Source organism: Hylobates moloch, unplaced genomic scaffold, assembly GCF_009828535.3.
Source record: "Hylobates moloch isolate HMO894 unplaced genomic scaffold, HMol_V3 SCAFFOLD_18, whole genome shotgun sequence".
Lineage (NCBI taxonomy): Eukaryota > Metazoa > Chordata > Mammalia > Primates > Hylobatidae > Hylobates > Hylobates moloch.
In genome coordinates, this window is record NW_026652293.1 from 74,624,477 (window position 1) to 74,651,008 (window position 26,532).

At 41.7% G+C, this 26,532-nt stretch overlaps 1 protein-coding gene across 11 annotated transcripts in view; it reads right to left on the reverse strand.

Moving 5' to 3' along the window:
- Positions 1-564: 564 nt before the first annotated feature.
- Positions 565-26,532, reverse strand: part of PLD5 (phospholipase D family member 5) — a 451,018-nt gene continuing 425,050 nt past the window's right edge. For 9 of the 11 annotated variants that reach the window (XM_032136223.2, XM_058430448.1, XM_032136224.2 and 6 more), the window contains 2 exons: positions 20,600-20,714; positions 570-7,706 (listed from right to left, as the gene is read on the reverse strand). In XM_032136223.2, coding sequence (XP_031992114.1) covers positions 7,450-7,706; positions 20,600-20,714 — 372 coding nt within the window. In that variant the 3' untranslated portion in view covers positions 570-7,449. Of the gene's footprint in view, positions 7,707-20,599; positions 20,715-26,532 lie in introns of all 11 variants that reach the window. The other 2 variants (XM_058430447.1, XM_032136222.2) reach the window with 1 other exon arrangement.

A 26,532-nucleotide genomic window follows, 5' to 3' on the forward strand; every position in this document is an offset into this window, starting at 1 on the left:
CTTCCTTCATCAGACCTCCCAGGAGTGATGTCACTTCTGTCTTCTATACATTTCTGTAAACTGCCTATTTACACCAAATATTCAGCATACTATTAGCAACTTTTGCATTTGTTAAGTCAATCATTAGACTGTGTATTTTAAAACATCTAAATTTATAACACATCTGTCTCTACTTAACTCTGTGTATTCTACGCCTCATTTTCCTCATATAGAAAAATAGTGGGTCTGGGCTTCAAGAGTTCTATTTCCGCTCCCCAGCTCTAACAATCTCTCTATAGTGTAATCATTTCCTAGCTTTTGTATTTCCATGCTCAATGTTTCAAACACACTCGATAAGTCTAACACATTTGCTTACTATTGATTTGATATTTAACCCTTATGGCATGGATCCACATGCTTCACCATGGAGATCTCCGACGTGAGTCTCCATCCGACCCAACAAGGTATACTACAGTGCTTCTTTTTTTTCCCCTCTTTTCCTTCCAAGCTACTTAAAAACGAGGATAGCTTTCACTTTATCGTGTTAGGCCCTTCCAGGTTTCAAAGAACAGACACACAGGTTACTTCGGTTAATGTGAGTTTATTTATGTCAATACATAAGAAAGGAAGAAAAAAAAGCAACCCAGGAACTACAAAGTCCAGACTCATTGTTCAGGAATCAAGTATTTCTCCAGTAAGCTAAGAGCAGAAATGGTGAATCAACAAGAACTCAAATTGTCTTGACTGCAGAAGTAACTTCTGTCACTGCTCTCAGAGGCACCATTACGGTGACTGTGTCTATTCTGGCTGCGCTTCCTATTCATCATTTGCTTTCTGGTATTCAAACTCCCTAAAAGAGGGCCGTGATTGGTTGGGCCAGGTACCATCAAACAAGAACACCACTGCTACGTACACTTTCATTCCTTAGGCCACCCTCTGGCCTGTAAATGAGTCTCTTTGGGTCAGGTACTGAACCTTGGTACAATCAGCTGTGGCCAGTATAGAGAGCTCACATGGCAGAAAACATGGTTTTGCTCCTGCAGGAGCTGTGGAGGTAGGGTCTCTCCAAGACACCAGGAAAACTATAAATCCACCTATGAAATATGAATACGAGATAGCTTTATCACTGGGGACAAACCAGCCTTTGTTTCTCAATGACATTTTCCTACAGAGGATTTTCAAAATGCTTTATCAGTACCATAATTTTGCTGAAAATATGGTGTTGCCTTTCTGTTATTACATTTTCTAGGATGTTGCTTTAATAACTCACCCCTTTTAAAGAAGCAGCTAATCTTCACTTTTAAGTAATAAGTGAAATTGTAGATTACACTCTGATTTGAATGTTATTGGATCATATTTTCTGAGTTGTCTTTAAAGATCTTCATCCTCCATTTATATTGGAAAGTAACACATAATTTCGACGTTTTTAATCCTGGGAATTGAGGTCATATTTCCAGGACTGGTTGTGCATTTGTGTGGGAAAACTCGAAATGAGAAACCATCTCTGTTTGTCTTGCAAGGGGCTCAGAAAGTCTCATCTGTTTTTCAGAATTTTATTCCCATGGGGAATAGGAGAGTCCATAAGGGAATTAATAATTTTTTAACGTCTGAGCCAAACGGAACGGGTTTGAGAGCCAGATATCCACTTCATAAAACGAGATCTTTTCTCATTACTAATTTGTCTCTCATATAAAAATAAATCACAAATAATCTTCACCCTTACTATGATTTAATTGGACTCCTTGTTACATGACTGACTGTCATCAAACTGTTATCCCAATTTACAAAAAAAACCCACAAAATTGTACCTTTCAGAAACTGCTGATAAAATCAGAATACTATTGACTATTACAGACTTAAAGTTCACTTTTAAGCCTTTGCTAATCTCTCAAATGATAGGTTTTTTTAAAAAGTATGCCCCTCAGATTGATTCTTTTTATGAAAAGAGTACCCAACTTATTACATGCTGTGCATATCCTTTCAGAGGGAAGACTGCCTCAAATCCAAATTATTTTAGTAAATCAACAAAATTTTATCCTGTGTGGGTCTTGAGAAAGGAACCATATGAAGCACTCCAAATTGTTTGGCTCAAGTAGGTTGTCAGCGTCTCACCTTGAGTCTCGCACCTCAGACCACTCAGCCATCCTGACACTCTAGGCTGTCAACTTCTATGTGCCCAATGGGAAGGGGATTCACACGTCGGGCGAGCTGGTTGAGATGGCTGATAAGGTATGCTCTACACCTGAGACTCAATATGGGTTTGCTGAACAGACACTGGGCTCTCTAGTGGGGTCTCTATGATTGTTTCTTTTTTTCCCTAAAAGATAATTTACTCAGAATGAACATTTATTGGAAATGTTTTTTTTTTTTAGACAAAGAGATAGGAATAGTGTTTCAAAGATGCCTCCTTGTGTGAATATAGAAAACAGTGGGCCCATTGGACCAGTCGCATCTACTTTCTTCATAATTTACCACAGTACAGCTTGGTTACTGATGAGAGACTGATTTGTTTCCGAGATCAGCTTGAGGGGGAAAGGAAATGCCTCATCTCACAGTATGAAAAAGCCATCTAATACTTACTTCTGAAAAAACTGAGCATCTGGTTATATGAAAGGTTTGAGAATTTTAATGATTCCCCCAAATTCAACCCTTTATCAAATCAATTTATTTAGGGATCTTAAGGTTAATAATATAGATATGTCCAAGTATAAGTTTCTCCTATTTACATAAAGGAACATTAAAAATTCAAGATACCTTTTGTAACAGAATTAGAAGTTTAGTAGTTGTACATAGCAAAAGAAAATGTGTAATAGTCTATTAAATATAACTTTTTTTTTTCAAATTGCCAAAAGAAGCATAAATGACCAGTGAAGTTTGAGAACTCTGTAAGTACAAGACCGCTAATGGGTCAAAAATAAGAAAATTTCATTTTTACATCTTCAAGAAACTTCTGAGGAATACCCATTGAGTCACTGTAAAAGGCAGCATCTTCATAATTCAGCCAAAGACGGGAATTCTCTCAAATGAGAAAGACAGGTTGTGAACTGGGGTTGATGTCAGGGCTGTTCAAAAGCCTCCGTCAATTTAAGTCAATAAGGTGAAAATGGTAAGCAGCTATTTTGTTAACAACATATAAAAGGAAAATTAAAGATGCTTATTCAAATCAAATTGGAAAATTTTGAAAATAGGCTCATTTATCTAATTTACCTTGGGCCAAATGGAAGTCATATTAATTTTGCCTTTAAAAGGTGTATAATAAAGCACACCAGTTCGCTGGGAACAAGTACAGAAAGATAAAAGAATGAAACGTTTGTCCACAATATATGGGGCTGTTCGTAAGGACTGAGTTTGAATAAACAATAACAAAGTATCTTTCATTATAGGAAGTGACTGTTCTATGGAAGTAATGGCAGCATTTTACATTCCTAAAGTTAAAAACAATGAAATGAATTTTGGACACAGAAACACACACCAGTGGTCGTCATACGTATGGGAAAAAAAAAAAAGTGAATTGTAGGATAGAATTCCTGAGACAGACAGACCCTGGATCTGATCTTATCAAGAAATTCTTACGGTCTTTCTTCCCCCCTTGGAATTTAGTTCAATAAAAGTTTCTAAAAACAAACAGAATGAATCAGAGTCACTGGGTATAGCCACAGGCTGATGGGAAGTGAGCTTCTATCAATCCCAGGTTCATCGAGGCACTTGTAACAAACCATTAACTGCATTTCAAAAAAACCCCTCCACGTTTTCCAAAGGGTGAGATCAACCAAAAATGTGATCAGACCCCTCTCACTAAGAACCACTCAGACGTGAGACAAACAGTAGCACAGAGAGGGCCCGAATGGTGCCCAGAGTTACACAGATGCAAAGTGTGTCCGCAGACCTTTTGTTTCTTTGTCTGCTTTGACTTGTTAAAGACGCTAGTTTTCATTCTCTGTGCCACAGGACCTAGGAAGTCTGCGAAGCATCTCTTTACAGCATTCTTTTAAGTCAGTGGGGACATTTTCAGCATTCCTTGTTTCTATCAGGTTCAGGTACCTAAAGCTTGTTGTTTACAGAGCGTGGATGTCATCTCACTCTTCCACTTCCTCTCCAATGGTTGGACAAGCAGTGATTCAATTATTTGATAGGCTAGTGGCCAGTGACAATGCAGTGGAGGCCCACAGTATTGATCTTGATGGTGTGTGCAATGATTTGATTTGGGGGAGAGGATAAAGGTGATGGGGCTTGGGAAGAGAACAGGCAGCATAAAAACTGTCAGTGCTCAAATGGAAGTTTTCAACTGGTAGGCCCATCGGAAGGTCATCTTGAATTCCACAGGAGAGAGAAGTGTTTTCATAGAATAAATCATTGTTTAAAATCAACACTTGAGGATAAATAAGGCACTAAGTTAGTGTTAGTGGTACTGAAATCCAAAATACAGTCTCTAATTGTGTTTGTTTTCCTTTTTGCCTCTTGGAAATAAATCCAGGAATGTTAATGGGGAGTAGTCACCCTGCTCCTCATAATTTCTGGCATGGACATCCACCAGAGGGTGTCAAATTAATGTGTTTTTGTTTTGCATTCTTTTCCTCCTGAAAAGTAATTCCTGGGATATTTAGGGGTGGGAGGAATGGAGGTTGATAGTTTGTTTAGCACAGACACAAAGTCTAAAAGAAAGGAAAGCCATCTCTAGAGGGATAGATAAAGCATCCAAATGAAATAGAAAGTTCTGCAGAAGGAAATGTTCTCTTGGGAGACATGAACCCATTTCTGACACTCTTGGTATGGGGGTCACTTTTCTGGCTGCCACAGAAGGACAGTTGTGGCCCCATGGAGTCACCACCACTGCCCAGACTCCCCTGATTAGAGGCTTGCTGTGTCTGATAGGCATCTGCTGCTGCTGCTTGGCAGAAAAGCCTGGGACGCAGCTCCTGGTGGTAGCATTTGGACAGGCCTCAAAAGGAAATGGCAATGATGGTCATTCCATAAAGGATGACATTCTCTTCTCATAGCACATACAGCAGATAGTGACAGTGAAGGGGCCCCATGACACCAAGCCTATGAGTGTCCCATGGCTGTGGATGAATACTTCAGGGGACAACTTGAGAACTAACAGGTTTTAGTTCTTTTTTTTTTTTATTTCCTTTAGATGTCCTTTTTAAAACCAACCCAGGTTGCTTTTGTTTGTCTGGGTGTGAACTTGGTAGGTTTGTCTCCACTCCTACTCTGACTCCTTCTTTCCTTTATTTATTGATTTTTTTTTTAGAGGCAAGATGTTGCTATGCTACCCAGGCTGGTCTCAAACTCCTGGCCTCAAGCAATCCTCCTACCTCGGCCTCCCAAAGTGCTGGGATTACAGGTGTGAGCCACTGCACCCAGCCTGCTTTCTTTTTAAAATCATCACCAAAGCCACGTTTACTTTATTGGGATAACTGGCAGAGTTATAACTCCCAATTCAAACATGGATTGTGTGTATGGTAAATATTTAGAGTCTTATGGGCTGGCTGTTATTGATGAGGAATTTCAGTGAGAATCTCCCAATTAGTCATAAAAACATGCTACCCTTAAAAATACAGCTTCCTTCCAGCTCTCTTGATCAACTGGTTAAATATCTGATGAAGCAATACTTGCAAATAACAAGAAGGGAAGTAATGTGATCACTGGATAACCAACATAGCCGTTCTATATTAAGTAAATCCATTGGATAAGATTCACAGGCTCCTCAATCACTTTTTTGGCATTTAGAAATCAAGTCTCCAGAAACAAAAAAGAATAATTGAGTGTTTCCTTGCTCTGAAAATACATGTATATTATGGTCCTGAAGAACCAGCTCTAGCACGATGTCTAGTTTTGTGTTGATGTTATTCATGCCAAAGCGGCCCAACGCAATGTTCTATTGAAATGTCGACAATCCAGATCTCCACCAGAGTTTCTGTGGGGCTGTGTTCTTTTCATCCACATTTGCAACTGGAAGCTGTGAATTTGTTTTCCTTTGTGGATTCTTGGGGAAGACCTGGTGTTGATACTATCAAGATATGACAAAGTTTATTTCAAGAAAAAGATTATATATTATAATGCTTAGCATTTATATAGGTTCTTTTGATTTCAAAACAAGTTATAAATATTTCCTACCGTGATAACATCCTTGCGAGGTAGGTGAGTATTACCGTCTACATTACCAAGAGAAGCCCGAGGCCAAGCAGTGAGGGGCTCTGCTTTGAGTCACAGAGTCAGGAACAACATTGGAACAGGACATCCCGGCCACCTGCTGTGGGCTCTGAAGAGGCCATGCCTCTCCCTAGTGTAGCAATGGTCTCCACGAATACAGGGGTATATATTGTATAGATATAAAACAACAACACACAATTACGTTATAGAACAATAATTCAGTATTTCTGTTTCTTAGTAAAATATGTTAAGCACAGTATTTAAATTGCATTTCTCTGAAAAGCATTTGGTACATGAAATAGCAGAAGGTATATTAAATAGCTCTATAAACGTTTGCTGGCATACTCTTAACAGCATAATGGTTCTAAAGAAATTGAAATCCACTGACGCATAGAGATCTCTCCTTTATAATACCAGAAACGGAACAAAAATGTGAAAAACTACTTTATTCCCAAAATGCAGACTTGAGAGCTTGCTGGATACTAGCAGGTGGCTACATAATTTTTCTGAGCTTGGGAGAAAGGGTACATATTGCTGACTGTGGTTTTTTTTAAATACCAATTTGGTAGGGGAAAAAAGGACTCAGTTGAAAGGTGAAAATGAAAGACTGCTATTTCCATTTAGTATCCATTCCGAGAAATTTGTATGTTTTCAAAAGATATTATCATAGTTAGAAGTAATGTTGAGGTGAATACAGAAAATGCCATATAATAGGAACATTTTCTGAGAAGAGAAAATGATACCAAATAAAACCTATGGTAGAGGAAGAAAATGAGCAAGACAGAAAAGGGTATTTTTCAAGGGTGTTGAAGGCTGGCATGAGATGTAAGCTGTTCACGCTTAGCTGACTGTGTAGGTCTTGGAGATGATTTACAAGGATAAAGACTTGGTTTTATCAGTCTCTTCTCCAAGGCAAAATCCTCACCTTCCTCTCTAAATCAGCAGTTCTCAGAATGGTGTTAAAGAGCCCACCTCATGCTAAGCTTCCTAACAACCGACCGGGTAGGTCAGCAGAAAAAGTTCTAAAACTAGAAAGGAGCAGGAAGGAAAGTCTTAAAATTTGTATGCAAACGTAAAAACTAACTTCTACGCCAGAATGACATTCTCTGTCAGAGGTAACAAATACAAAAGTCTTAATTTTAGTGTACATGACGCTAAGATATTGTTAGATAGGTATTATGTGTCGTTCAGAGAATATTTTTTATAAGTGTGCTTTTTCCCTAAAAAAAAGAGATATATTAAAGTGTTTTTTCTCTCCTCAAGTCCTTTATGTATAAATACGAAATACGGAGCTGTCCTATCAGTTTGTTCATCACATTACATGTTCCGGGGATCCTTTCCGCCTGCGTCGTCTGTGGCAGTTTTGTTGGAGGGGGGTTTGAGTTTGAACAGGCTTGAGCAGTTCGGCTGTTTGGTTGGCTGTAAGGTTTTGGCATACGGTGAATACCAGTCCCTTTCAAACACATCTTTAAGTTGCTTAATGATGCTTCTGTTGTTCCTCACATCTGCCTGGTTGATAACAAGGCCCGTGCCAGCATTCTGGGTGAAATCATTCCCTACCCAATCGAAATTTCCTGCAAACAGACAAATAATGTTGAGGAGTTAAGAGTCCACTGGGAACATACCCGATATAATGAAATTCAGAGTGGATTCTATTAAAAATCATCAACATCCAAGAATAACAACGGAGAGGCTGAATTGTGTTGACAGCTCCGGAAAAAAAATCCAAGAAGCCTTACATATGGCATATTAATATTTGCATATTATTTTGGCATTTTCTTCAGCTTTGCTCCGGTGGAAACTCACAACAAGGAATCTGCTGTTCTTTCTTGTAAATGTTATTTCTTATTGACATTCACAAGCCACACTAAATACAGCAACATTTAAAATATATAGGGATTCATTTAAAAATCCTGTGAGTAATTACTACCTTCTCAAAGAGACAACATCTAATCCATGTGAACAAATGAGGGATTCTAATTATAAGTCCCTGAAGCTTTCACATCAAAGAAAACGCTAAAGCCAGAGGAGACTCAGTTCCCAACAAACACTCGATTGGACTAGAAATCATTTCCCAGACCCAGGATCCAGCCCCTTGGCCCAGGAAGTGGGGCAGGTGCTACGAGAACAGCCTCTCGAGTATGACTGCCCGTGTTACGTGGTGTCTTCGTGTTTTTAGGGCTCCCATAGCAAAGTTCCACAAACTGGGTGGCTGAAACTACAGAAATGTATTGTCTCACCGTTCTGGAGACAAAATCTAGGGGTTGGGAGGGTTGATTCCTCCTGAGAACTGTGAGGAGGGATCTGTTCCAGACCTTTTTCCATGGCTTGTAGATGGGCATTTTCTATTTTATTTTTATTTATTTTTTTGGTTCCTTTTTAAATTTTTAAATAGAGATGGGGTCTCGCTCAGGCTGGTCTTGAACTCCTGGGTTCAAGCAGTCCTCCCACCTCAGCCTCCCAACATGCTGGGATTACAGGCGTGAGCCACTGTGCCCAACGTCGCTGTGACATTTTCTATGTCTCTTCATGTTGTCTTCCCTCTATGCATGTCTCTGTCCAAATTTCCCCTTTTTACAAGGACGTCAGTCATATTAGATTGGGGCCACACTAATGATCTCATTTTAACTTGACGATTTCTCTGAAGATCCTGTCTCCCAATAGAGTTACATTCTGAGGTACTGAGGGTTAGGACTTCAACATATGAATTTTGGAGAGACACTATTCAGCTCATACAAAGGAGTTAGCCTGGGATCTGCCCTAGAAGAGACTAATCATGTGTATGCCACTCCCACGTAGTCCATCTTCAAGGTGTGGGGGAAGCAGTAGCCTCGGAGAGCTAGAGTAATGCCATTTTCAATTCAGCTCCATGTTCCTTGCCAGTCACAACCATGGTCATAGATGTTTAGAGTTGAGAAAACAGCCTAAAGATACCCCAAAGGATACAGTCCTACAGCAGTGGAAAGTCCAAATGTCCCAATACCCATAACAGTATGTGCTTTCAGGATAGCTACAGTTATGCTTCGATGTACTTACACACTAGAATGTCATTACACACGAGAATGTTTTTTTTAAATTGATAGAATAATAAATTTTGTCATGCTGTCAGCTCACTCACACGTAGACACAGCTTAGCTTAGCTTTTACATAGACAAGGCTCCTATATAAGAAAAACACACCACACCCTCCACTTGCTTTCTGGGGATGCCCTACTCCATAGCTGAGTAGCTTTATTCTTTTTCTTTTTTTTTTTTTTTTTTGAGACAGTCTTGCTCGGTTGCCCAGGCTGGAGTGCGGTGGTACAATCTTGGCTCACTGCAACCTCTGCCTCCCAGGTTCAAGCAATTCTCTGCCTCAGCCTCCTAACTGGGATTACAGGAGCCCACCACAATGCCCCACTAATTTTTTGTATTTTTAGTAGAGATGGGGTTTCACCATATTGGCCAGGCTGGTCTCGAACTCCTGACCTCAAGTGATCCACCCATCTCGGCCTCCTAAAGTGCTGGGATTACAAGCGTGAGCCACTGCGCCGGGCCTGATTTATTTATTTTTAGAGGCAGGATCTCTCTGTGTTGCCCAGGCTAGAGTGCAGGGACCTGACCTGATCATAGCTCACTGTAGCCTTGAATTCTTGAGCTCAAGCGATCCTCCCACCTCAGCCTCCTAAGTAGCTGTGAGTACAGGTGCGACCACCGGAACCAGCTTCTACTTGGTATTTATATACATTATTTATATGGTTGATGGGACTGACTTCCACTTTACAGCTGAGGAGTAGGAGGCTCAAAGGGGTGAATAAATTTGCCTAATCACATGGCTAATCAGTGGTGCACCCAGGTCTGCCAGACTGTATGATAAACCAGGAATTATTCTCATTAAAAAATATTTAGCCATGTCAAGGTGGACAAAATTATCTTCAAAATTACCACCAGGCCAGGTCTGATCTAAGCTCCCAGTTTTGTTCTCTTCTTTGGGTAACAGCTGATTCCATAAGCGAACTGACAGGCTTTAGGTGGCGATATTGGCCTTCCATCCCCTCTGCAGCAACTCAGGTTTCGCTGCAGAAATCACTAAGACGCTGAGATCATCCCTCTCCCTGGGCACCCCTGGCCCAAGAGCCTGCAGTCAACTGTGGGAGAAGCTGCTGGAAGACAGCAGACCTATGGAGACAGCCAGTATCTGTTCCTTTGTAGCTTTTGTATTTTGGTCTCTGCTCTGTATTCTGGAGCCCTCAAACATACCGAGTCCCTTTTCCATTTAGCACCCCTGGGAACATCAGAAGGTGGTTTCTTGTCTCTCGTTTTACTCCTAAAGTTTATTCCTCAGAGCCTAAGAACACCAAGTCCCTAAACCAAATAGCAGCAGAGAGAGAGACCTGCGCCCTTTTGCTTTATCCTTCTCCCCTCATCCCAACCCATCATCTGCCTCCTCGATAAACAGCACAACGGTACTATCAGTGGCTTCATGATAGACATAGCTTTAGATGAAATTTTTTCTGATATCAATTAGTGAACTGTCCTCCAAGTGGCACATAATACTGTGTTGGTGTCTCTGCACAGAGACCCCCGTGGCCAATGTGGCGTTCCTGATCGTGTGCTCTTAGACACGTGACTATGCGCAGAGGCTGCAGTTCTGTGCAAATGCTCAGTGCCAGGTAAATACAGGACTAGATCTCTAAACGGGGGTTAGTAGCTCCCGTGGGTTGAGCGTTGCTCAGGTGTCCCTTGCCAGGCAGTATCTTCTATTCATTCCGTAAGCAAAAGGCTGCTGTGGTCTTGCTTGCCTTTTAAGGGCTTTTGGATATGACACTAAAATCTCATCTCCACAGCTGTTGCCAGGCACTGTAACAAGGGCAGTGAATATATCATCTCATTACATTATTTCTTCAATCTTCACTGCCGTCCTCTGAGGTGGTAATAAGAACTCCATTGTATTGATGAGGAAATCAAGGCACAGAAGGGTTAAGTAATTTGTCCAAAGCGGGAATAGAAAAATATCAGAGCTGAGGTTCAAAGCCAGGTCTGACCCCAGGGTCCACCCTTTACTTGTACTCCATGTTGCCTCTGATCCTAAAGGCATCCTTTGTGCTAAGAATTGTGTGCTTCACCCTGGACTACAACGTCAACCCCCTGAGGTCAGGAGTATCACAGCCACGTTGAGAATTCTGCTCCGTGCATGTGCGGACCACTCTCTCTGAAGGAAATATACATGGAAATATGCTTTGGGGGCAGCCTGGGGTGGGGAGGGAAATGAGGGAGAGAGGTGACAAGATTTTGAAGGCTTGTTCTATGAAATACAGCTCTTTTTTTTTCTTTCAAATTCAATGGATTGAGATAAGATCCGGCATCTTTACCGATGCTAAAAAGCTTTAATTAGGCTCATCTCAGGAATCATGGCTCTGGGAAGCTTTCACAGGCCGATAGAGGAATTCCTGCACCTTTGTGATTGTGCTCTTCTACCTTTCACTTCCTGACCATCTGGCTTGACTTCAAAATCACATATATGCTTCAGTTTTTTTTTTTTAATTGGGATGCAATTTCATCCAGCTTTTCTTTTGAGACTGCCACTGTAGCTTCCAAAAATGCATGCTGAGGCCCCAGTTGCCAGAACTGTAGTGTCCCCCAGAGGCACATGACGATGAGGTTGCAAGAGAGCTCGCTGGGAAGGTGCCTGGGCCTTCGGGGGGGCTTTTGAGTGCCTTCCATCCACCCACTACCCCCTCGTCAGCCCTCCAATCCTTCAAACCATCTTCTAGACAAGTTTGCAGAGCTTGACTCAAATGTACCCTGGAGATTTCAAAATTAGAGAGATGACACTGTTTGGGGATTCTTCTGTAAGTCTTGTGAAAACGGAATGGAGTGGTGATTCCGTGCAAGGTGCACTGTGGATTTTTCTCAACTCTGCGTTCTCAGCAAGTATCTCAGTGATGACTTAGGAGATCGGAACATGCTGAGAATTATTTAAATTATTGATGGATTTATTTTCTTCTAGGGTTGAGTATTTTTATACTAGAACTATGCTTCAGTCTAGGGAATTAACATTTTGCTAAAATATTATGTGTAAAATTCACTCATTTAAAAATGTATCACAGAGGGAAGAAGAAAGGAGAGAGCCAGGAATCAATATTTCCTAAAGATATGGATAGATTGGAGACAGTGTTAGGAGCTCTTCATACACTATCTTGTTTAAGCCTCATAGCACCACTGAAGGGTGGGTGCTATTATCCCCACTTTACAGTTAGAAAATAGAGGCTTACAGAGATTATGTGACTTTCTACCATTTTTCAGCTTGTAAGTGTCAGTGCTGGAATTCAAATATAGGTTTGTCTCACTCTAAAATATGTATTTATCATTTTTAATATTTTATTTTATTGAGAACAGAGTCTCGCTCTGTTGCCTAGGCTGGAGTGCAGTGGCACAATCTTGGCTCACTGCAACCTCTGCCTCCCAGGTTCAAGCGATCTTCCTCCCTCAGCCTTCTGAGTAGCTGGGACTACAGGTGCCCGCCACCACGCCTGGCTAATATTTTGTATTTTTAGTAGAGACGGGGTTTCACCATGTTACCAGGATGGTCTCTATCTCCTGACTTCGTGATCCATCCACCTCAGCCTCCCAAAGCGCTGGAATTACAGGCGTGAGCCACCACGTCCAGCCGATTTATTTATTTAGAGATGGAGTCTTGCTCTGTCTTCCCCAGGCTGGAGTGCAGTGGTGGGATCTTGGCTCACTGCAGCCTCTGTCTCCCGGGTTCAAGCGATTCTCCTGTCTCAGCCTCCTGAGTAGCTGGGAGGACAGGCGTGTGCCATGATACCCAGCTAATTTTGTATTTTTAGTACAGACAAGGTTTCACCATGTTGGCCAGGCTGGTCTCCAACTCCTGACCTCAGGTGATCCACCCGCCTCAGACTCTCAAATTGCTGGGATTACAGGTGTGAGCCACCACGCCCGGTCTAAAACACTTAATTCATCAAAAGTACATTTTTAAAAAATTCCTGGTTTCAGGTATTTATTTTTTTTAATTTTAATTTTTAAGCCCTCACCTCCTTTTTTAAAAAAAATCCCACAAAAGAACATTTAGATACAGGTACAAGTCACTGCTGAATGGATGCACAACATCTTACTTTAAGTAAACTCCACACGTAAAATATCCAGATTTGAGTCCCTCAATCCTGTCACGCCTAAAACCTGAACCATCCCTGGGTTCCCTGATGATTAAGCCAAAAGTTCTCATTTTTTATTAAATGATTTTGGGGTTGTTTTTAATCACTTGCAGCTGATTTCATATTACTCTCCATAAGTTGGTGCACATGAGAAAAATCAAAATAATCGTTTTGGGTCACTGAGAGTGACAACAGGAATGACATAATATTCTCTCTCTCTCTCTCTCTCTTTTTTTTTTTTTTTTTTTTTGAGACAGAGGAGTCTCGCCCTGTCGCCCAGGCTGGAGTGCAGTGGCACCATCTTGGCTCACTGCAAGCTCCACCTCCTGAGTTCACACCATTCTCCTGCCTCAGCCTCCCGAGTAGCTGGGACTACAGGCGCCCGCCACCACACCCAGCTAATTTTTTGTATTTTTAGTAGAGATGGGGTTTCACCGTGTTAGCCAAGATGGTCTCGATCTCCTGACCTCATGATCCACCCACCTTGGCCTCCCAAAGTGCTGGGATTACAGGTGTGAGCCACAGCGCCCAGCCAATATTCTCATATTCCAGCACCACCAGAAGGCCAGAAGGATCGATTGATCAATCTCTCTCTCTCTCTTTCTTTCTTTCCCTCTTGAGATGGAGTCTTGCTCTGCTGCCCAGGCTGGAGTGCAATGGTGCAATCTTGGTTCACTGCAACCTCTGCCTCCCGGCCTCAAGCAATTCCCCTGCCTCAGCCTCCCTAGTAGCTGGGATTACAGGCATGTGCCACCGCACCCAGCTAATTTTTCTATTTTTAGTAGAGATGGGGTTTCACCATGTTGCCCAGGCTGGTCTTGAACTCCTGGCCTCAGGTGATCCACCCGCCTCGACCTCCCAAAGTGCTGGGATTACAAGGGTGAGCCACCATCCCCGGCCTATTTAGTTTTTTTGTTTGTTTGTTTGTTTTAAGTCTAAACTGAAAATATTTACTGTCTGGACTTTTATTTTTTATTTTAATTATACTTTAAGTTTTAGGGTACATGTGCACAACGTGCAGGTTTGTTACATATGTGTACATGTGCCATGTTGGTGTGCTGCACCCATTAACTTGTCATTTAACATTAGGTATACTTCCTAATGCCATGCCTCCCCCCCACCCCCTCCCCACAACAGCCCCTGGTGTGTGATGTTCCCCTTCCTGTGTCCATGTGTTCTCATTCCCACTTACGAGTGAGAACATGCACTGTTTGGTTTTCTGTCCTTGTGATAGTTTGCTGAGAATGATGGTTTCCAGCTTCATCCATGTCCCTGCAAAGGACATGAACTCATCATTTTTTATGGCTGCATAGAATTCCATGGTGTATGTGTGCCACATTTTCTTAATCCAGTCTATCATTGTTGGACATTTGTGTTGGTTCCAAGTCTTTGCTATTGTGAATAGTGCCGCAATAAACATACGTGTGCATGTGTCTTGGCCGGGCACAGTGGCTCACGCTTGTAATCCCAGCACTTTGGGAGGCCGAGGCGAGCGGATCACGAGGTCGGGAGATCAAGACCACAGTGAAACCCCATCTCTACTAAAAATACAAAAAAATTAGCCGGGCGTGGTGGCGGGCGCCTGTAGTCCCAGCTACTCAGAGAGGCTGAGGCAGGAGAATGGCGTGAACCCGGGAGGCGGAGCTTGCAGTGAGCCGAGATTGCGCCACTGCACTCCAGCCTGGGCCACAGAGCGAGACTCTGTCTCCAAAAAAAAAAAAAAAAAAAAAAATAGTTTTTTCCAATTCTGTGAAGAAAGTCATTGGTAGCTTGATTGGGATGGCATTGAATCTATAAATTGCCTTGGGCAGTATGGCCATTTTCACGATATTGATTCTTCCTACCCATGAGCATGGAATGTTCTTCCATTTGTTTGTATCCTCTTTTATTTCATTGAGCAGTGGTTTGTAGTTCTCCTTGAAGAGGTCCTTCACCATCCCTTGTAAGTTGGATTCCTAGGTATTTTATTCTCTTTGAAGCAATTGTGAATGGGAGTTCACTCATGATTTGGCTCTCTGTTTGTCTGTTATTGGTGTATAAGAATGCTTGTGATTTTTGTACATTGATTTTGTATCCTGAGACTTTGCTGAAGTTGCTTATCAGCTTAAGGAGATTTTGGGCTGAGACAATGGGGTTTTCTAGACGTACAATCATGTCATCTGCAAACAGGGACAATTTGATTTCTTCTCCTAATTGAATACCCTTTATTTTTTTCTCCTGCCTGATTTCCTGGCCAGAACTTCCAACACTATGTGAATAGGAGTGGTGAGAGAGGGCATCCTTGTCTTGTGCCAGTTTTCAAAGGGAATGCTTCCAGTTTTTGCCCATTCAGTATGATATTGGCTGTGGGTTTGTCATAAATAGCTCTTATTATTTTGAGATACATCCCATCAATACCTAATTTATTGAGAATTTTTAGCATGAAGGGTTGTTGAATTTTGTCAAAGGCCTTTTCTGCATCTATTGAGATAATCATGTGGTTTTTGTTGTTGGTTCTGTTTATATGCTGGATTACATTTATTGATTTGCATATGTTGAACCAGCCTTGCATTCCAGGGATGAAGCCCACTTGATCATGGTGGATAAGCTTTTTGATGTGCTGCTGGATTCGGTTTGCCAGTATTTTATTGAGGATTTTTGCATGAATGTTCATCAAGGATATTGGTCTGAAATTCTCTTTTTTGGTTGTGTCTCTGCCAGGCTTTGGTATCAGGAGGATGCTGGCCTCATAAAATGAGTTAGGGAGGATTCCCTCTTTTTCTATTGATTGGAATAGTTTCAGAAGGAATGGTACCAGCTCCTCCTTGTACCTCTGGTAGAATTCGGCTGTGAATCTGTCTGGTCCTGGAGTTTTTTCGATTGGTAAGCTATTAATTATTGCCTTAATTTCAGAGCCTTTTATTGGTCTATTCAGGGATTCAACTTCTTCCTGGTTTAGTCTTGGGAGAGTGTATGTGTCGAGGATTTTATCCATTTCTTCCACATTTTCTAGTTTATTTGCATAGAGGCGTTTATAGTATTCTCTGATGGTAGTTTGTATTTCTGTGGGGTTGGTGGTGATATCCCCTTTATCATGTTTTATTGCGTCTATTTGATTCTTCTCTCTTTTCTTCTTTATTAGTCTTGCTAGTGGTCTATCAATTTTGTTAATCTTTTCCAAAAACTAGCTCCTGGATTCACTGATTTTTTGAAGGGTTTTTTTTTTTTGTCTCTATCTTCTTCAGTTCTGCTTGGATCTTAGTTATTTCTTGCCTTCTGCTAGCTTTTGAATGTGTTTGCTTTTGCTTCTCTAGTTCCTTTAATTGTGATGTTAGGGTGTCAATTTTAGATCTTTCCTGCTTTCTCTTGTGGGCATTTAGTACTATAAATTTCCCTCTCCACACTGCTTTGAATGTGTCCCAGAGATTCTGATATGTTGTATCTTTGTTCTCGTTGGTTTCAAAGAACATCTTTATTTCTGCCTTCATTTCATTATGTACCCAGTAGTCATTCAGGAGCAGGTTGTTCAGTTTCCATGTAGTTGAGTGGTTTTGAGTGAATTTCTTAATCCTGAGTTCTAGTTTGATTGCACTGTGGTCTGAGAGACAGTTTGTTACAATTTCTGTTGTTTTACATTTGCTGAGGAGTGCTTTACTTCCAACTATGTGGTCAATTTTGGAATAGGTGTGGTGTGGTGCTGAAAAGAACATATATTCTGTTGATTTGGGGTGGAGAGTTCTGTAGATGTCTATTAGGTCCGCTTGGTGCAGAGCTGAGTTCAATTCCTGGATATTTTTGTTAAGTTTCTGTCTCGTTGATCTGTCTAATGTTGACTGTGGGGTGTTAAAGTCTCCCATTATTATTGTGTGGGAGTCTAAGTCTCTTCGTAGGTCTCTAAGGCCTTGCTTTATGAATCTGGGTGCTCCTGTATTGGGTGCATATACATTTAGGATAGTTAGCTCTTCTTGTTGAGTTGATCCCTTTACTATTATGTAATGGCCTTCTTTGTCTCTTTTGATCTTTGTTGGTTTAAATTCTGTTTTATCAGAGACTAGGATTGCAATCCCTGCCTTTTTTTGTTTTCCATTTGCTTGGTAGATCTTCCTCCATCCCTTTATTTTGAGTCTATGTGTGTCTCTGCACATGAGATGGGTTTCCTGAATACAGCACAGTGATGGGTCTTGACTCTTTATCCAATTTGCCAGTCTGTGTCTTTTAATTGGAGCATTTAGCCCATTTACATTTAAGGTTAATATTGTTATGTGTGAATCTGATCCTATCATTATGATGTTAGCTGGTTATTTTGCTCGTTAGTTGATGCAGTTTCTTCCTAGCCTCGATGGTCTTTACAATTTGACATGTTTTTGCAGGGCTGGTACCGGTTGTTCCTTTCCATGTTTAGTGCTTCCTTCAGGAGCTCTTTTAGGGCAGGCCTGGTGGTGACACAATCTCTCAGCATTTGCTTGTCTGTAAAGTATTTTATTTCTCCTTTACTTATGAAGCTTAGTTTGGCTGGATATGAAATTCTGGGTTGGAAATTCTTTTCTTTAAGAATGTTGAATATTGGCCCCCAATCTCTTCTGACTTGTAGAGTTTCTGCTGAGAGATCAGCTGTTTGTCTGATGGGCTTCCCTTTGTGGGTAACCCAACCTTTCTCTCTGGCTGCCCTCAACATTTTTTCCTTCATTTCAACTTTGGTGAATCTGACAATTATGTGTCTTGGAGTTGTTCTTCTCGAGGAGTATCTTTGTGGCATTCTCTGTATTTCCTGAATTTGAATGTTGGCCTGCCTTGCTAGATTGGGGAAGTTCTCCTGGATAATATCCTGCAGAGTGTTTTCCAACTTGGTTCCATACTCCCCGTCACTTTCAGGTACACCAATCAGACATGGATTTGGTCTTTTCACATGGTCCCATAATTCTTGGAGGCTTTGTTCATTTCTTTTTATTCTTTTTTCTCTAAACTTCTCTTCTCACTTCATTTCATTCATCTGATCTTCCATCACTGATACCCTTTCTTCCAGTTGATCAAACTGGCTACTGAGGCTTGTGCATTCGTCACGTAGTTCTTGTGCCGTGGTTTTCAGCTCCATCAGGTCCTTTAAGGACTTCTCTGCATTGGTTATTGTAGTTAGCCGTTCGTCTAATCTTTTTTCAAGGTTTTTAACTTCTTTGCCCTGGGTTCGAACTTCCTCCTTCAGTTGGAGTAGTTTGATTGTCTGAAGGCGTCTTCTCTCAACTCGTCAAAGTCATTCTCCATCCAGCTTTGTTCCATTGCTGGTGAGGAGCTGCGTTCCTTTGGAGGAGGAGAGGCACTCTGATTTTTAGAATTTTCAGTTTTTCTGCTCTGTTTTATCCCCATCTTTGTGGTTTTATCTACCTTTGGTCTTTGATGATGGTGACGTACAGGTGGGGTTTTGGTGTTGATGTCCTTTCTGTTAGTTTTCCTTCTACCAGTCAGGACCCTCAGCTGCAGGTCTGTTGGAGTTTGCCGGAGGTCCACTCCAGACCCTGTTTGCCTGGGTATCAGCAGTGGATGCTGCAGAACAGCAGATATTGGTGAACAGAAAATGTTGCTGCCTGATCGTTCCTCTGGAAGTTTTATCTCAGAGGAGTACCCCGCCGTCTGAGGTGTCAGTCTGCCCCTACTGGGGGATGCCTCCCAGTTAGGCTACTTGGGGGTCAGGAACCCACTTGAGGAGGCAGTCTGTCCGTTCTCAGATCTCAATCTATGTGCTGGGAGAACCACTGCTCTCTTCAAAGCTGTCAAACAGGGACATTTTTTCGGCCTGTTTAGTTTTTTATTTTTATTTTTGAGAAGGAGTCCCACCCTGTCACCCAGGCTGGAGTGCAGTGGCGGGATCTCAGCTTGCTGCAACCTCCGCCTTCCAGATTCAAGCAATTCTCCCTGCCTCAGCCTCCCAAGTAGCTGGGATTACAGACACCCACTACCATGTCCAGCTAATTTTTCTGGTATTTTTTAGTAAGGATGGGTTTTCACCATGTTGGCCAAGCTGGCCTTGAACTCCTGACCTCAGGTGATGCACCTGCCTCGGCCTCCCAAAGTGGCTGGGATTACCGTGTGAGCCACCGTGCCCAGCCAGATATACATCTTTAAAATATTCCAATACTCTCTTCTAATGTGATATTGAAAATGGAAAAAGAATATGTTCACACTGAGCCTGGTAGTTAGTGACTCCCCACATGGCCAGTGAGTGGCAGTGTCTGCAGGGGTGGGAGGCAGCGGGTGAGATGACTGGGGGCCCTGGATGCCAGACCCGGCTCCTTCTCCCTAACATCTATATTTCTAAGTCTTAGGGTCCAAGTTTCCTCATTTATAAACTGCAGGTGATAAAAACTGCCCTCCCTATTGGTGATGTTGCCAAGAGAAAGGAATCAAGTGCTTTACAAAGTTAAAAGGGTATATTTTTTACTTACTGGATTCGAAAAAAAGAAATTGATACAGGTTTTGTATTTCTATATTCCATGAACATGTTTTTTTCTGCCTTGAGACTGCCACTTCGTCTGTACAATGTAATCACTACACTGCTGTTTTTGGATTTATGTACCTTCTTATAGATCATTTTAACTGCCTGTGATGGTACTAGTTAAGAGGTTACCATGGACCATATATATCATGGAAAATTAGAATAGATTTGATATATTACTAGTTACACCAGTATAGAATGATTTCAGCACTTGGGGCTCTATTACCTTAATAATAATAGCTAGCATTAATTGGGTATTATCTATGTGCCAGGTACTTTGCACATTTTATCTCTTCTACTCTTCACCCAATGAAGTAGTTACTATTATTAGCCCCATCTTATAGATAAGAAAACTGAGGTTTGAAGAGCTCAAGTTAAATTGTACAGAGCAGGACATTTGGAAGATGGCAGGGATGGGATAATTGACTGGGCATTGGGAGTTTCAGCACTGAACCACTCCACTGTGCCTCCCCATCACTCATGTTAGGCTGGCGTGTGCTGTGGGCAGGGGGATGACAATGCTCGTTCCTGTGCCAGGACTCACCTTTGATGAGCCATTCTCATCCTTGCCTGTACAATGAGGCAAATGGACCAGAAAATTTCTGTAAAACATTTATGGAAAGGCATCTTCTATGTCTTCTAATACGTAAATCAGGCCATGGAAGAGATATTTGAATGATGAGCTCCCTGTCCTCACCACCTGTTTCCTCACCTCCATTTCCCCCCATTCACCAGCAGTGGTTGCCAAGGCCTTGCTTTCTCATCGGGGGATACCGTGGAGCACAGATGGACTACCACTGCCTGGGTGACCCCCACCCAAGGAGCCTCACAGCCCTGACACCTACCAATATAAGCTGCTCCATCTGTCACCATGTACTTGTTGCGATTTAACCTAGGAAAGGTGTGATTCTTTTGTTCTTTTGTAGCACAAGCATTCTCTCTTTCCAGATCAAAAAATTTCTGTAAGAAAAAAAAAAAAGGTAAATAAGAGGAACGTTTCTGGTCTTGTCCAAGAGCACAAAAGAATGTATTATCCAAATATCAACAATAGACCTCATGTTGGATTATGAAAGCCAAATCTTATTACCTCATATAGATGAAGCTATTTTTGTTCTCAAATCTAAATAGGCAACAAGAGAAAATTAGCATGCTCAACTAGGTATATAATTAACACTTTTAAGCTACAAAATGAACATAAAATTCATTTTCTTTTTTCAGCAGGATAAGGGCCAGAAGGTTGTTTAATTCCCATTGTCTTATTCATCAGGGTGCGCTGGCATTTGAAGCATGCCTCAGGGTGCTTTCTGTCAAGCACCGCAATGAACTGAATGAGTATTCTTACATGATGCATACATTATGTCAATGACTAGCTGATTAAACTGGGGATTTGCAAAGGTCAAAAGAGACTTTGCCATAGGAACAAATAGTTTTCCATCTGAACACCTAAGTCTAGGAGCTCTTTTGATAAGCAGCTAAAAAAAAAAAAATCACAACTTCAACCATGAATTCTGAATTTCAACTTTTATTGACTCAAAAGGCAACATTCCAGTTCACCCAAGGCCGCAATGGGGCAGCTAAAAGAACGGGTATGACTGCAGGAATGGCCAGGATATGCCTTAGGGGTCTGTGGAATTTGCTAAATTCTCAGATGAGGCTTAAACTGTGGCTAAGCTCATGGAACTCCATGACTCAGCTCACTGGAAGACACTAGTCAAAGGTGAAAATATCAGGTATCCCCTATATGGGAAAATGTTGAGTATTTTCAGAACTGCATGGAACCTTTTGGAATGTCTTACAGCTATAGAGTCATGTGTATTTAAAGGAAAGAAGAGGCAGGGAGGAAAATGGCATGATACCTAGAAAAGGAGATGTCATTTACAGTTTTAAAACTGTAAGTGTTCACATTTGGTTTGAGGAAATAATGAGAGTTGGACGTCCCCCTCCCCTAGCGTGGTAGAACGGTGATAAACTAAATGATCACTAAGATCCCTTCTAGCCACAAAAGTTCTATTTTGATTTTTTGTAAAACCCTGGAGGTCCACAGTGCAGAGATCAAAATCTACTACTTAAAAACTGTCTATTCCACAACACAGGTAAACATGTTATCTGTGTGGCTCTCAGGGCCATATCACCATGGTTATAGACAGTGATAACTGCTTCACCCAGTGTCCTCAGTTCCTGTCTTCTGCAAAATCTGCATTGGTTTCTGGACTCTTCAAACTGACTTAATAACCTGTGAATGTTCTTAAGTCACAGTTTTATGTTCATGAGGTCACATGAATATTGAGGGCATCACCACCAATAACAGCCAGAAGTCACCTCACTTGGACATTCTGTCACAACACGTGGCCACACGTGTGACTGTTTCCTTTTGGGAAAGATATTATTGTAGAATCAAGATGGATTTCAAAAAGAATAAAATATACATCTTGAGTTAAGTCAAGGATAGAGTCACAGCTTGAGGCTTTAGTAAAAACCCGTTTGCTCTAGAAAGTCAAAGATGGCCCTTAAGAGGTGAAAAAGCTTTCTCTGGAAGACTAAAATGACAGCAGAAATCAGGTTTTATTCACTGGTATTATTCAACACCTAATACACTGTGGGTGACAGCAAAGACATTTCAAGAGGGATTTATTAATTTGTTAGAACAAACTCTAAAAAATCGGCTGACTGGGACAATTTTGTGCTTCACAGTCTTTTCTCTTTCCATGAGCCCATCATGGAGGTAAACCCACATCAGGGCTGGAGGTGGTTGGAGGTGGGGGTGCCCACTCCTTTAAGGACAGAGATTCCCTATCTAGTTCCCAGGCCATGTGCTTTATCAGTGCTCCCAGGCTCCTGAAGACACGCTCTGTGCAAGATTCCAATCCTCACTTTTCTTGGAAGAGTTTATCACCCATCTGTGTTCTAGACATTAGGACCATAAGCTTCTTGCCCATCTAGGCTGTATTGATGCTTAGAAGTGTATGGCCTCTGTTTTATAAAATGGCTATATGTGAACTATTAATGTTTGGTTTATTAAAAAAAAAGTGACCATCTGTGATCAAAAACATCAAAAAGATGAAGCTGATTAAGTACTGTAAAGGTTGCAATGATGGATGCTACTTTCCTTGTAATTTTTTATAATTCTTTAATGAGAGCCATTGACATTTCACACCCTAGAAGTTTCAACTGCAGGTGCCCTAGTGGCAGGTGTGCTGTGGGGGTCAAGAAACAGTGGGTGGACATGGACCTGTGACTTGGCCAGAGGAGAATTTGGAAAAGGAGATTGGAGCAAATGCACCATATGGTATACCAAAAGCCCCAGACTGTCCTCTCTGCTCCTGCTAGACCTCGTGAATAACAGGGGCTCCTCTGAGTGCGAGTGTACTGACCTCCAGAGTGCATGACTTCACTGGGCAGCCTCTTCACCCGTGGTCACCCTTCCCCAGCACACACCTGCAGAAAATGGCTAACCACACCTTGAACTCAGGCACTGTCCTGGGTTCTGCCCTGTCCCCTCACTGGCTTGCAGAATCTTTCTTATCACTCTGCCTTTATTAGCTCCTTTCTTTGACTTCATTTGTTCATGCATGCACTCATTCAACACATATGTTTTGAAAACTCCACCAAGCGTCATGTGAGTCATTGGTGAACTAGACACCTGTTCTTTTTCTCACTTCCTTTTGTCTGGAGCTCCGTATGCCACTGTAATTATCTGGAAAATGCTGTTTTTGAGCTGAATCAATCCCAAGAGTTCTCTTGTCTGTGAAAAGGTATTGAACACAGTTAGACTCCATTCTCCTGTGTCTCTGACTTCCTGGGACTGCACCTGATTCTCCTCTGATCCTGGGCACCTGATTCCAAACCCAGGTTGGTGCCCTGATCCAACTCCTGGTTATTTCATTTATTTGGAAATCTGGCCTGGAAACAGATCTGTAGTAGTAATCACAGTCATGTTTTTATTTCCAATACTTACACTGATCTGTGACTACACAGATACGTGCGTGATTTCCTCAGTTTACAAAAACCAGTTAAGTAGAGATCAGAATTTCTATTATCCATCAATGTTACCAGACTATTCAGGAGATTAAGATGAAAACACAGGTGAGAAGCATTATTTTTGGAAATTTATGGTAAATTCTAAATTTTTATGTATTTAAATTGTTAATACTTTCATGAAAAATAAAATTTAAGATATCTTAATGGCCTGAATGAGTTACAAACATTTTATCTGACTTTTTTTTTGATCCTCAGGGATATAATTTGGATGTGTAGCTTCTCATATCTTTGAGCAGATGCAGTATATGATGTTTTTGTTTTTGCTTTTGCTTTGAGACAGTCTTGCTCTGTCCCCAGGCTGGAGTGTGGGGGCAGTCATAGGTCACTGCAGCCTTGAACTCCTAGGCTAAAGTGATCCTCTTGCCTCTACCTCCTGAGTCCTGAGTCCCTAGGACTACCGATGTGCACCACCACACCTGGCTAGTTTGTGCTTTTTTTTTTTTTTTTTTTTTGTAGAAATAGGGTCTTGCCATTTGTCCAGGCTGGTCTTGAACTCTTGGCCTCAAGTGATCCACTAGTCTTGGCCTCCCAAAGTGTTGGGATTACAAGTGTGAGCCACTGCACCTCGGTGTATATGACGTTTCTGAATACAGATAAGAAAGATGAAAAAGGACTTTGTAACTGCAATGATCTCTTCTACATGCAGAGGCCATGGAGACATGTTTAAGAGCTCAGGTCCTGGAGTTCAAAAGACTTGGGTTTGAGTCTTGCCCCATTACTCATTAGTGTCCTTGAGAGAGGTTATTTAATGTACACTTCAGTTCCCATGTCTATAAAACAGGGAAAGTACCTGTTTCGCAGGGTAATTGTAAATACTACTATCTCTTAAGTTTTTTTGTAGAGATGGGGTCTCCCTACTTTGCCCAGGCAGGTCTTGAACTTGTGGCCTCAAGTGAACCTCCTGCCTTGGACTCCCAAAGCACTGGGATTACAGGCATAAGCCACATGTCTGGCTGTGTGGTTGTGAATATTACATAATTTATATAAGGCATTTAATTCAGTGCCTGGATAACTGTATATACTCATGAATATTCATGAATATAACACATTCCTTCACTTATTTAAAAAGTATTAAGTACTTACTAAGTTCAGGCAATGTGAGGTGGTTGCTCTCATAACAGCAACACGACAAAAACTTAATAAATGATGTAGCATTGGTTTACTCAATGGGCAGCAGGCAGCAAGTAAATTGGTATTGTAGGGTGGAAAGATGAAAACTCACGTTATACAGTGACAAACTATTTGGTAAAAACATAACCAGCATTTATTTGGAAGGAATACCAAGTACCACTGAACCTTTGGCTTATAGGGCTTTGGCTATAGGGACTGGGGAAATGAATTGTTTGTACTGTGTGTTGGTTGTTGTTTGTCCCTCTTTTTTTTTTTTTTTTTTTTTGAGACAAGATCTTGCTCTGTCGCCCAGGCTGGAATGCAGTGGTGCAATCTCGGCTCACTGCAACCTCTGCCTCCCAGGTTCAGGTAATGCTTGTGCCTCAGTCTCCCAAGTAGCTGAGATTAAAGGTGTGCACCACCATGCCCAGCTAAGTTTTGTATTTTTACTGGAGATGGGGTTTCACCATGTTGTCCAGGCTGGTCTTGAACTCCTGGTCTCAAGTGATCCACCTGCCTTGGCCTCCCAAAGTGCTGGGATTATAGGCGTGAGCCACTGTGCCTGGCCTGTTAGTTGTGCTTTTAAAAAGCTTATTAGGGGAGATAAATAAGCTCAGGGACGGAATGGCTAGTTTATAAATGGAAATGATAGAGAACAGATAGACCAGAAATTTGGTATTTCACAGGGTTGGAAAAGCTGATTGTACCTAGAACTCAATGATAGAAAATAAGTATGAAAAATCCTTTAAGTGGCCAGTTAAGACGGAGCCCTGTAGAAAAGATGAAATGATTGGTGTAATTATAACAGGTGTAATCTTCCCACCTGTGTCTGATGGTCTTGAATGAACTCTGCCAGAGAGAGAGAGAAGTCTCTGAACTAGAAAGCATAATTCATCAAGTTAGGGAATTACGTTCAACAAGAAACTTTGGACATGGCTATGGATACACGGAAATAACTAGAAGCAAGTACATCAGAACCTACTACATTTCTGAGAAACTTGCATTGCCCAAGAAACCAACCAGCTCACGCTAGGACCCCAAACTCCTTTAACTGTCCATGCCTTAAAACAACCTTGGGTCCTTGGTTTGAACCAGCAGGAGTATGCAGACTTCACAATACCTGCCCAGAAGAGTTTCATAATTGCCGTGGACCAGGGACTGCCATGGGCCTCCGAACCTTCCCTTTCTAATGGCAGTTTTCCTTGTGCTTATCCTGTTTCTGTACTAAGGGAGGGGGGTAACCTTAACCTGCTTTTGGGTATTTTTTGGTGTGTGGTGGGGAATTGTTACTGTTCTGTTTTAGTTTTTACATTGACAAACTGTGATGTACCGCTTTCAGGCTTGATGTCCAGAAATGCACATCACTGGAAGACTCTGTGCAGTGACTGCATGAAACTTTGCATTTTCTCCCTTGTGGGAAGTGGGAATGAGGGTTCTCTATGAGGCAAGACGAGTGAAATGGATCCTGTGTACCAGGAACTTCAGACCATGATGATTCACAAATCTGTTCCTTTGTCACCCTGGAAACACAGCTGACTTTCTGAACATGGTCATAAGCCTCACTGGCCGTTAGGCATGGCCATGTGAAAGCTATCCAGGCAGTGGAATGAAGGCTAGAGGGATGTTCCCT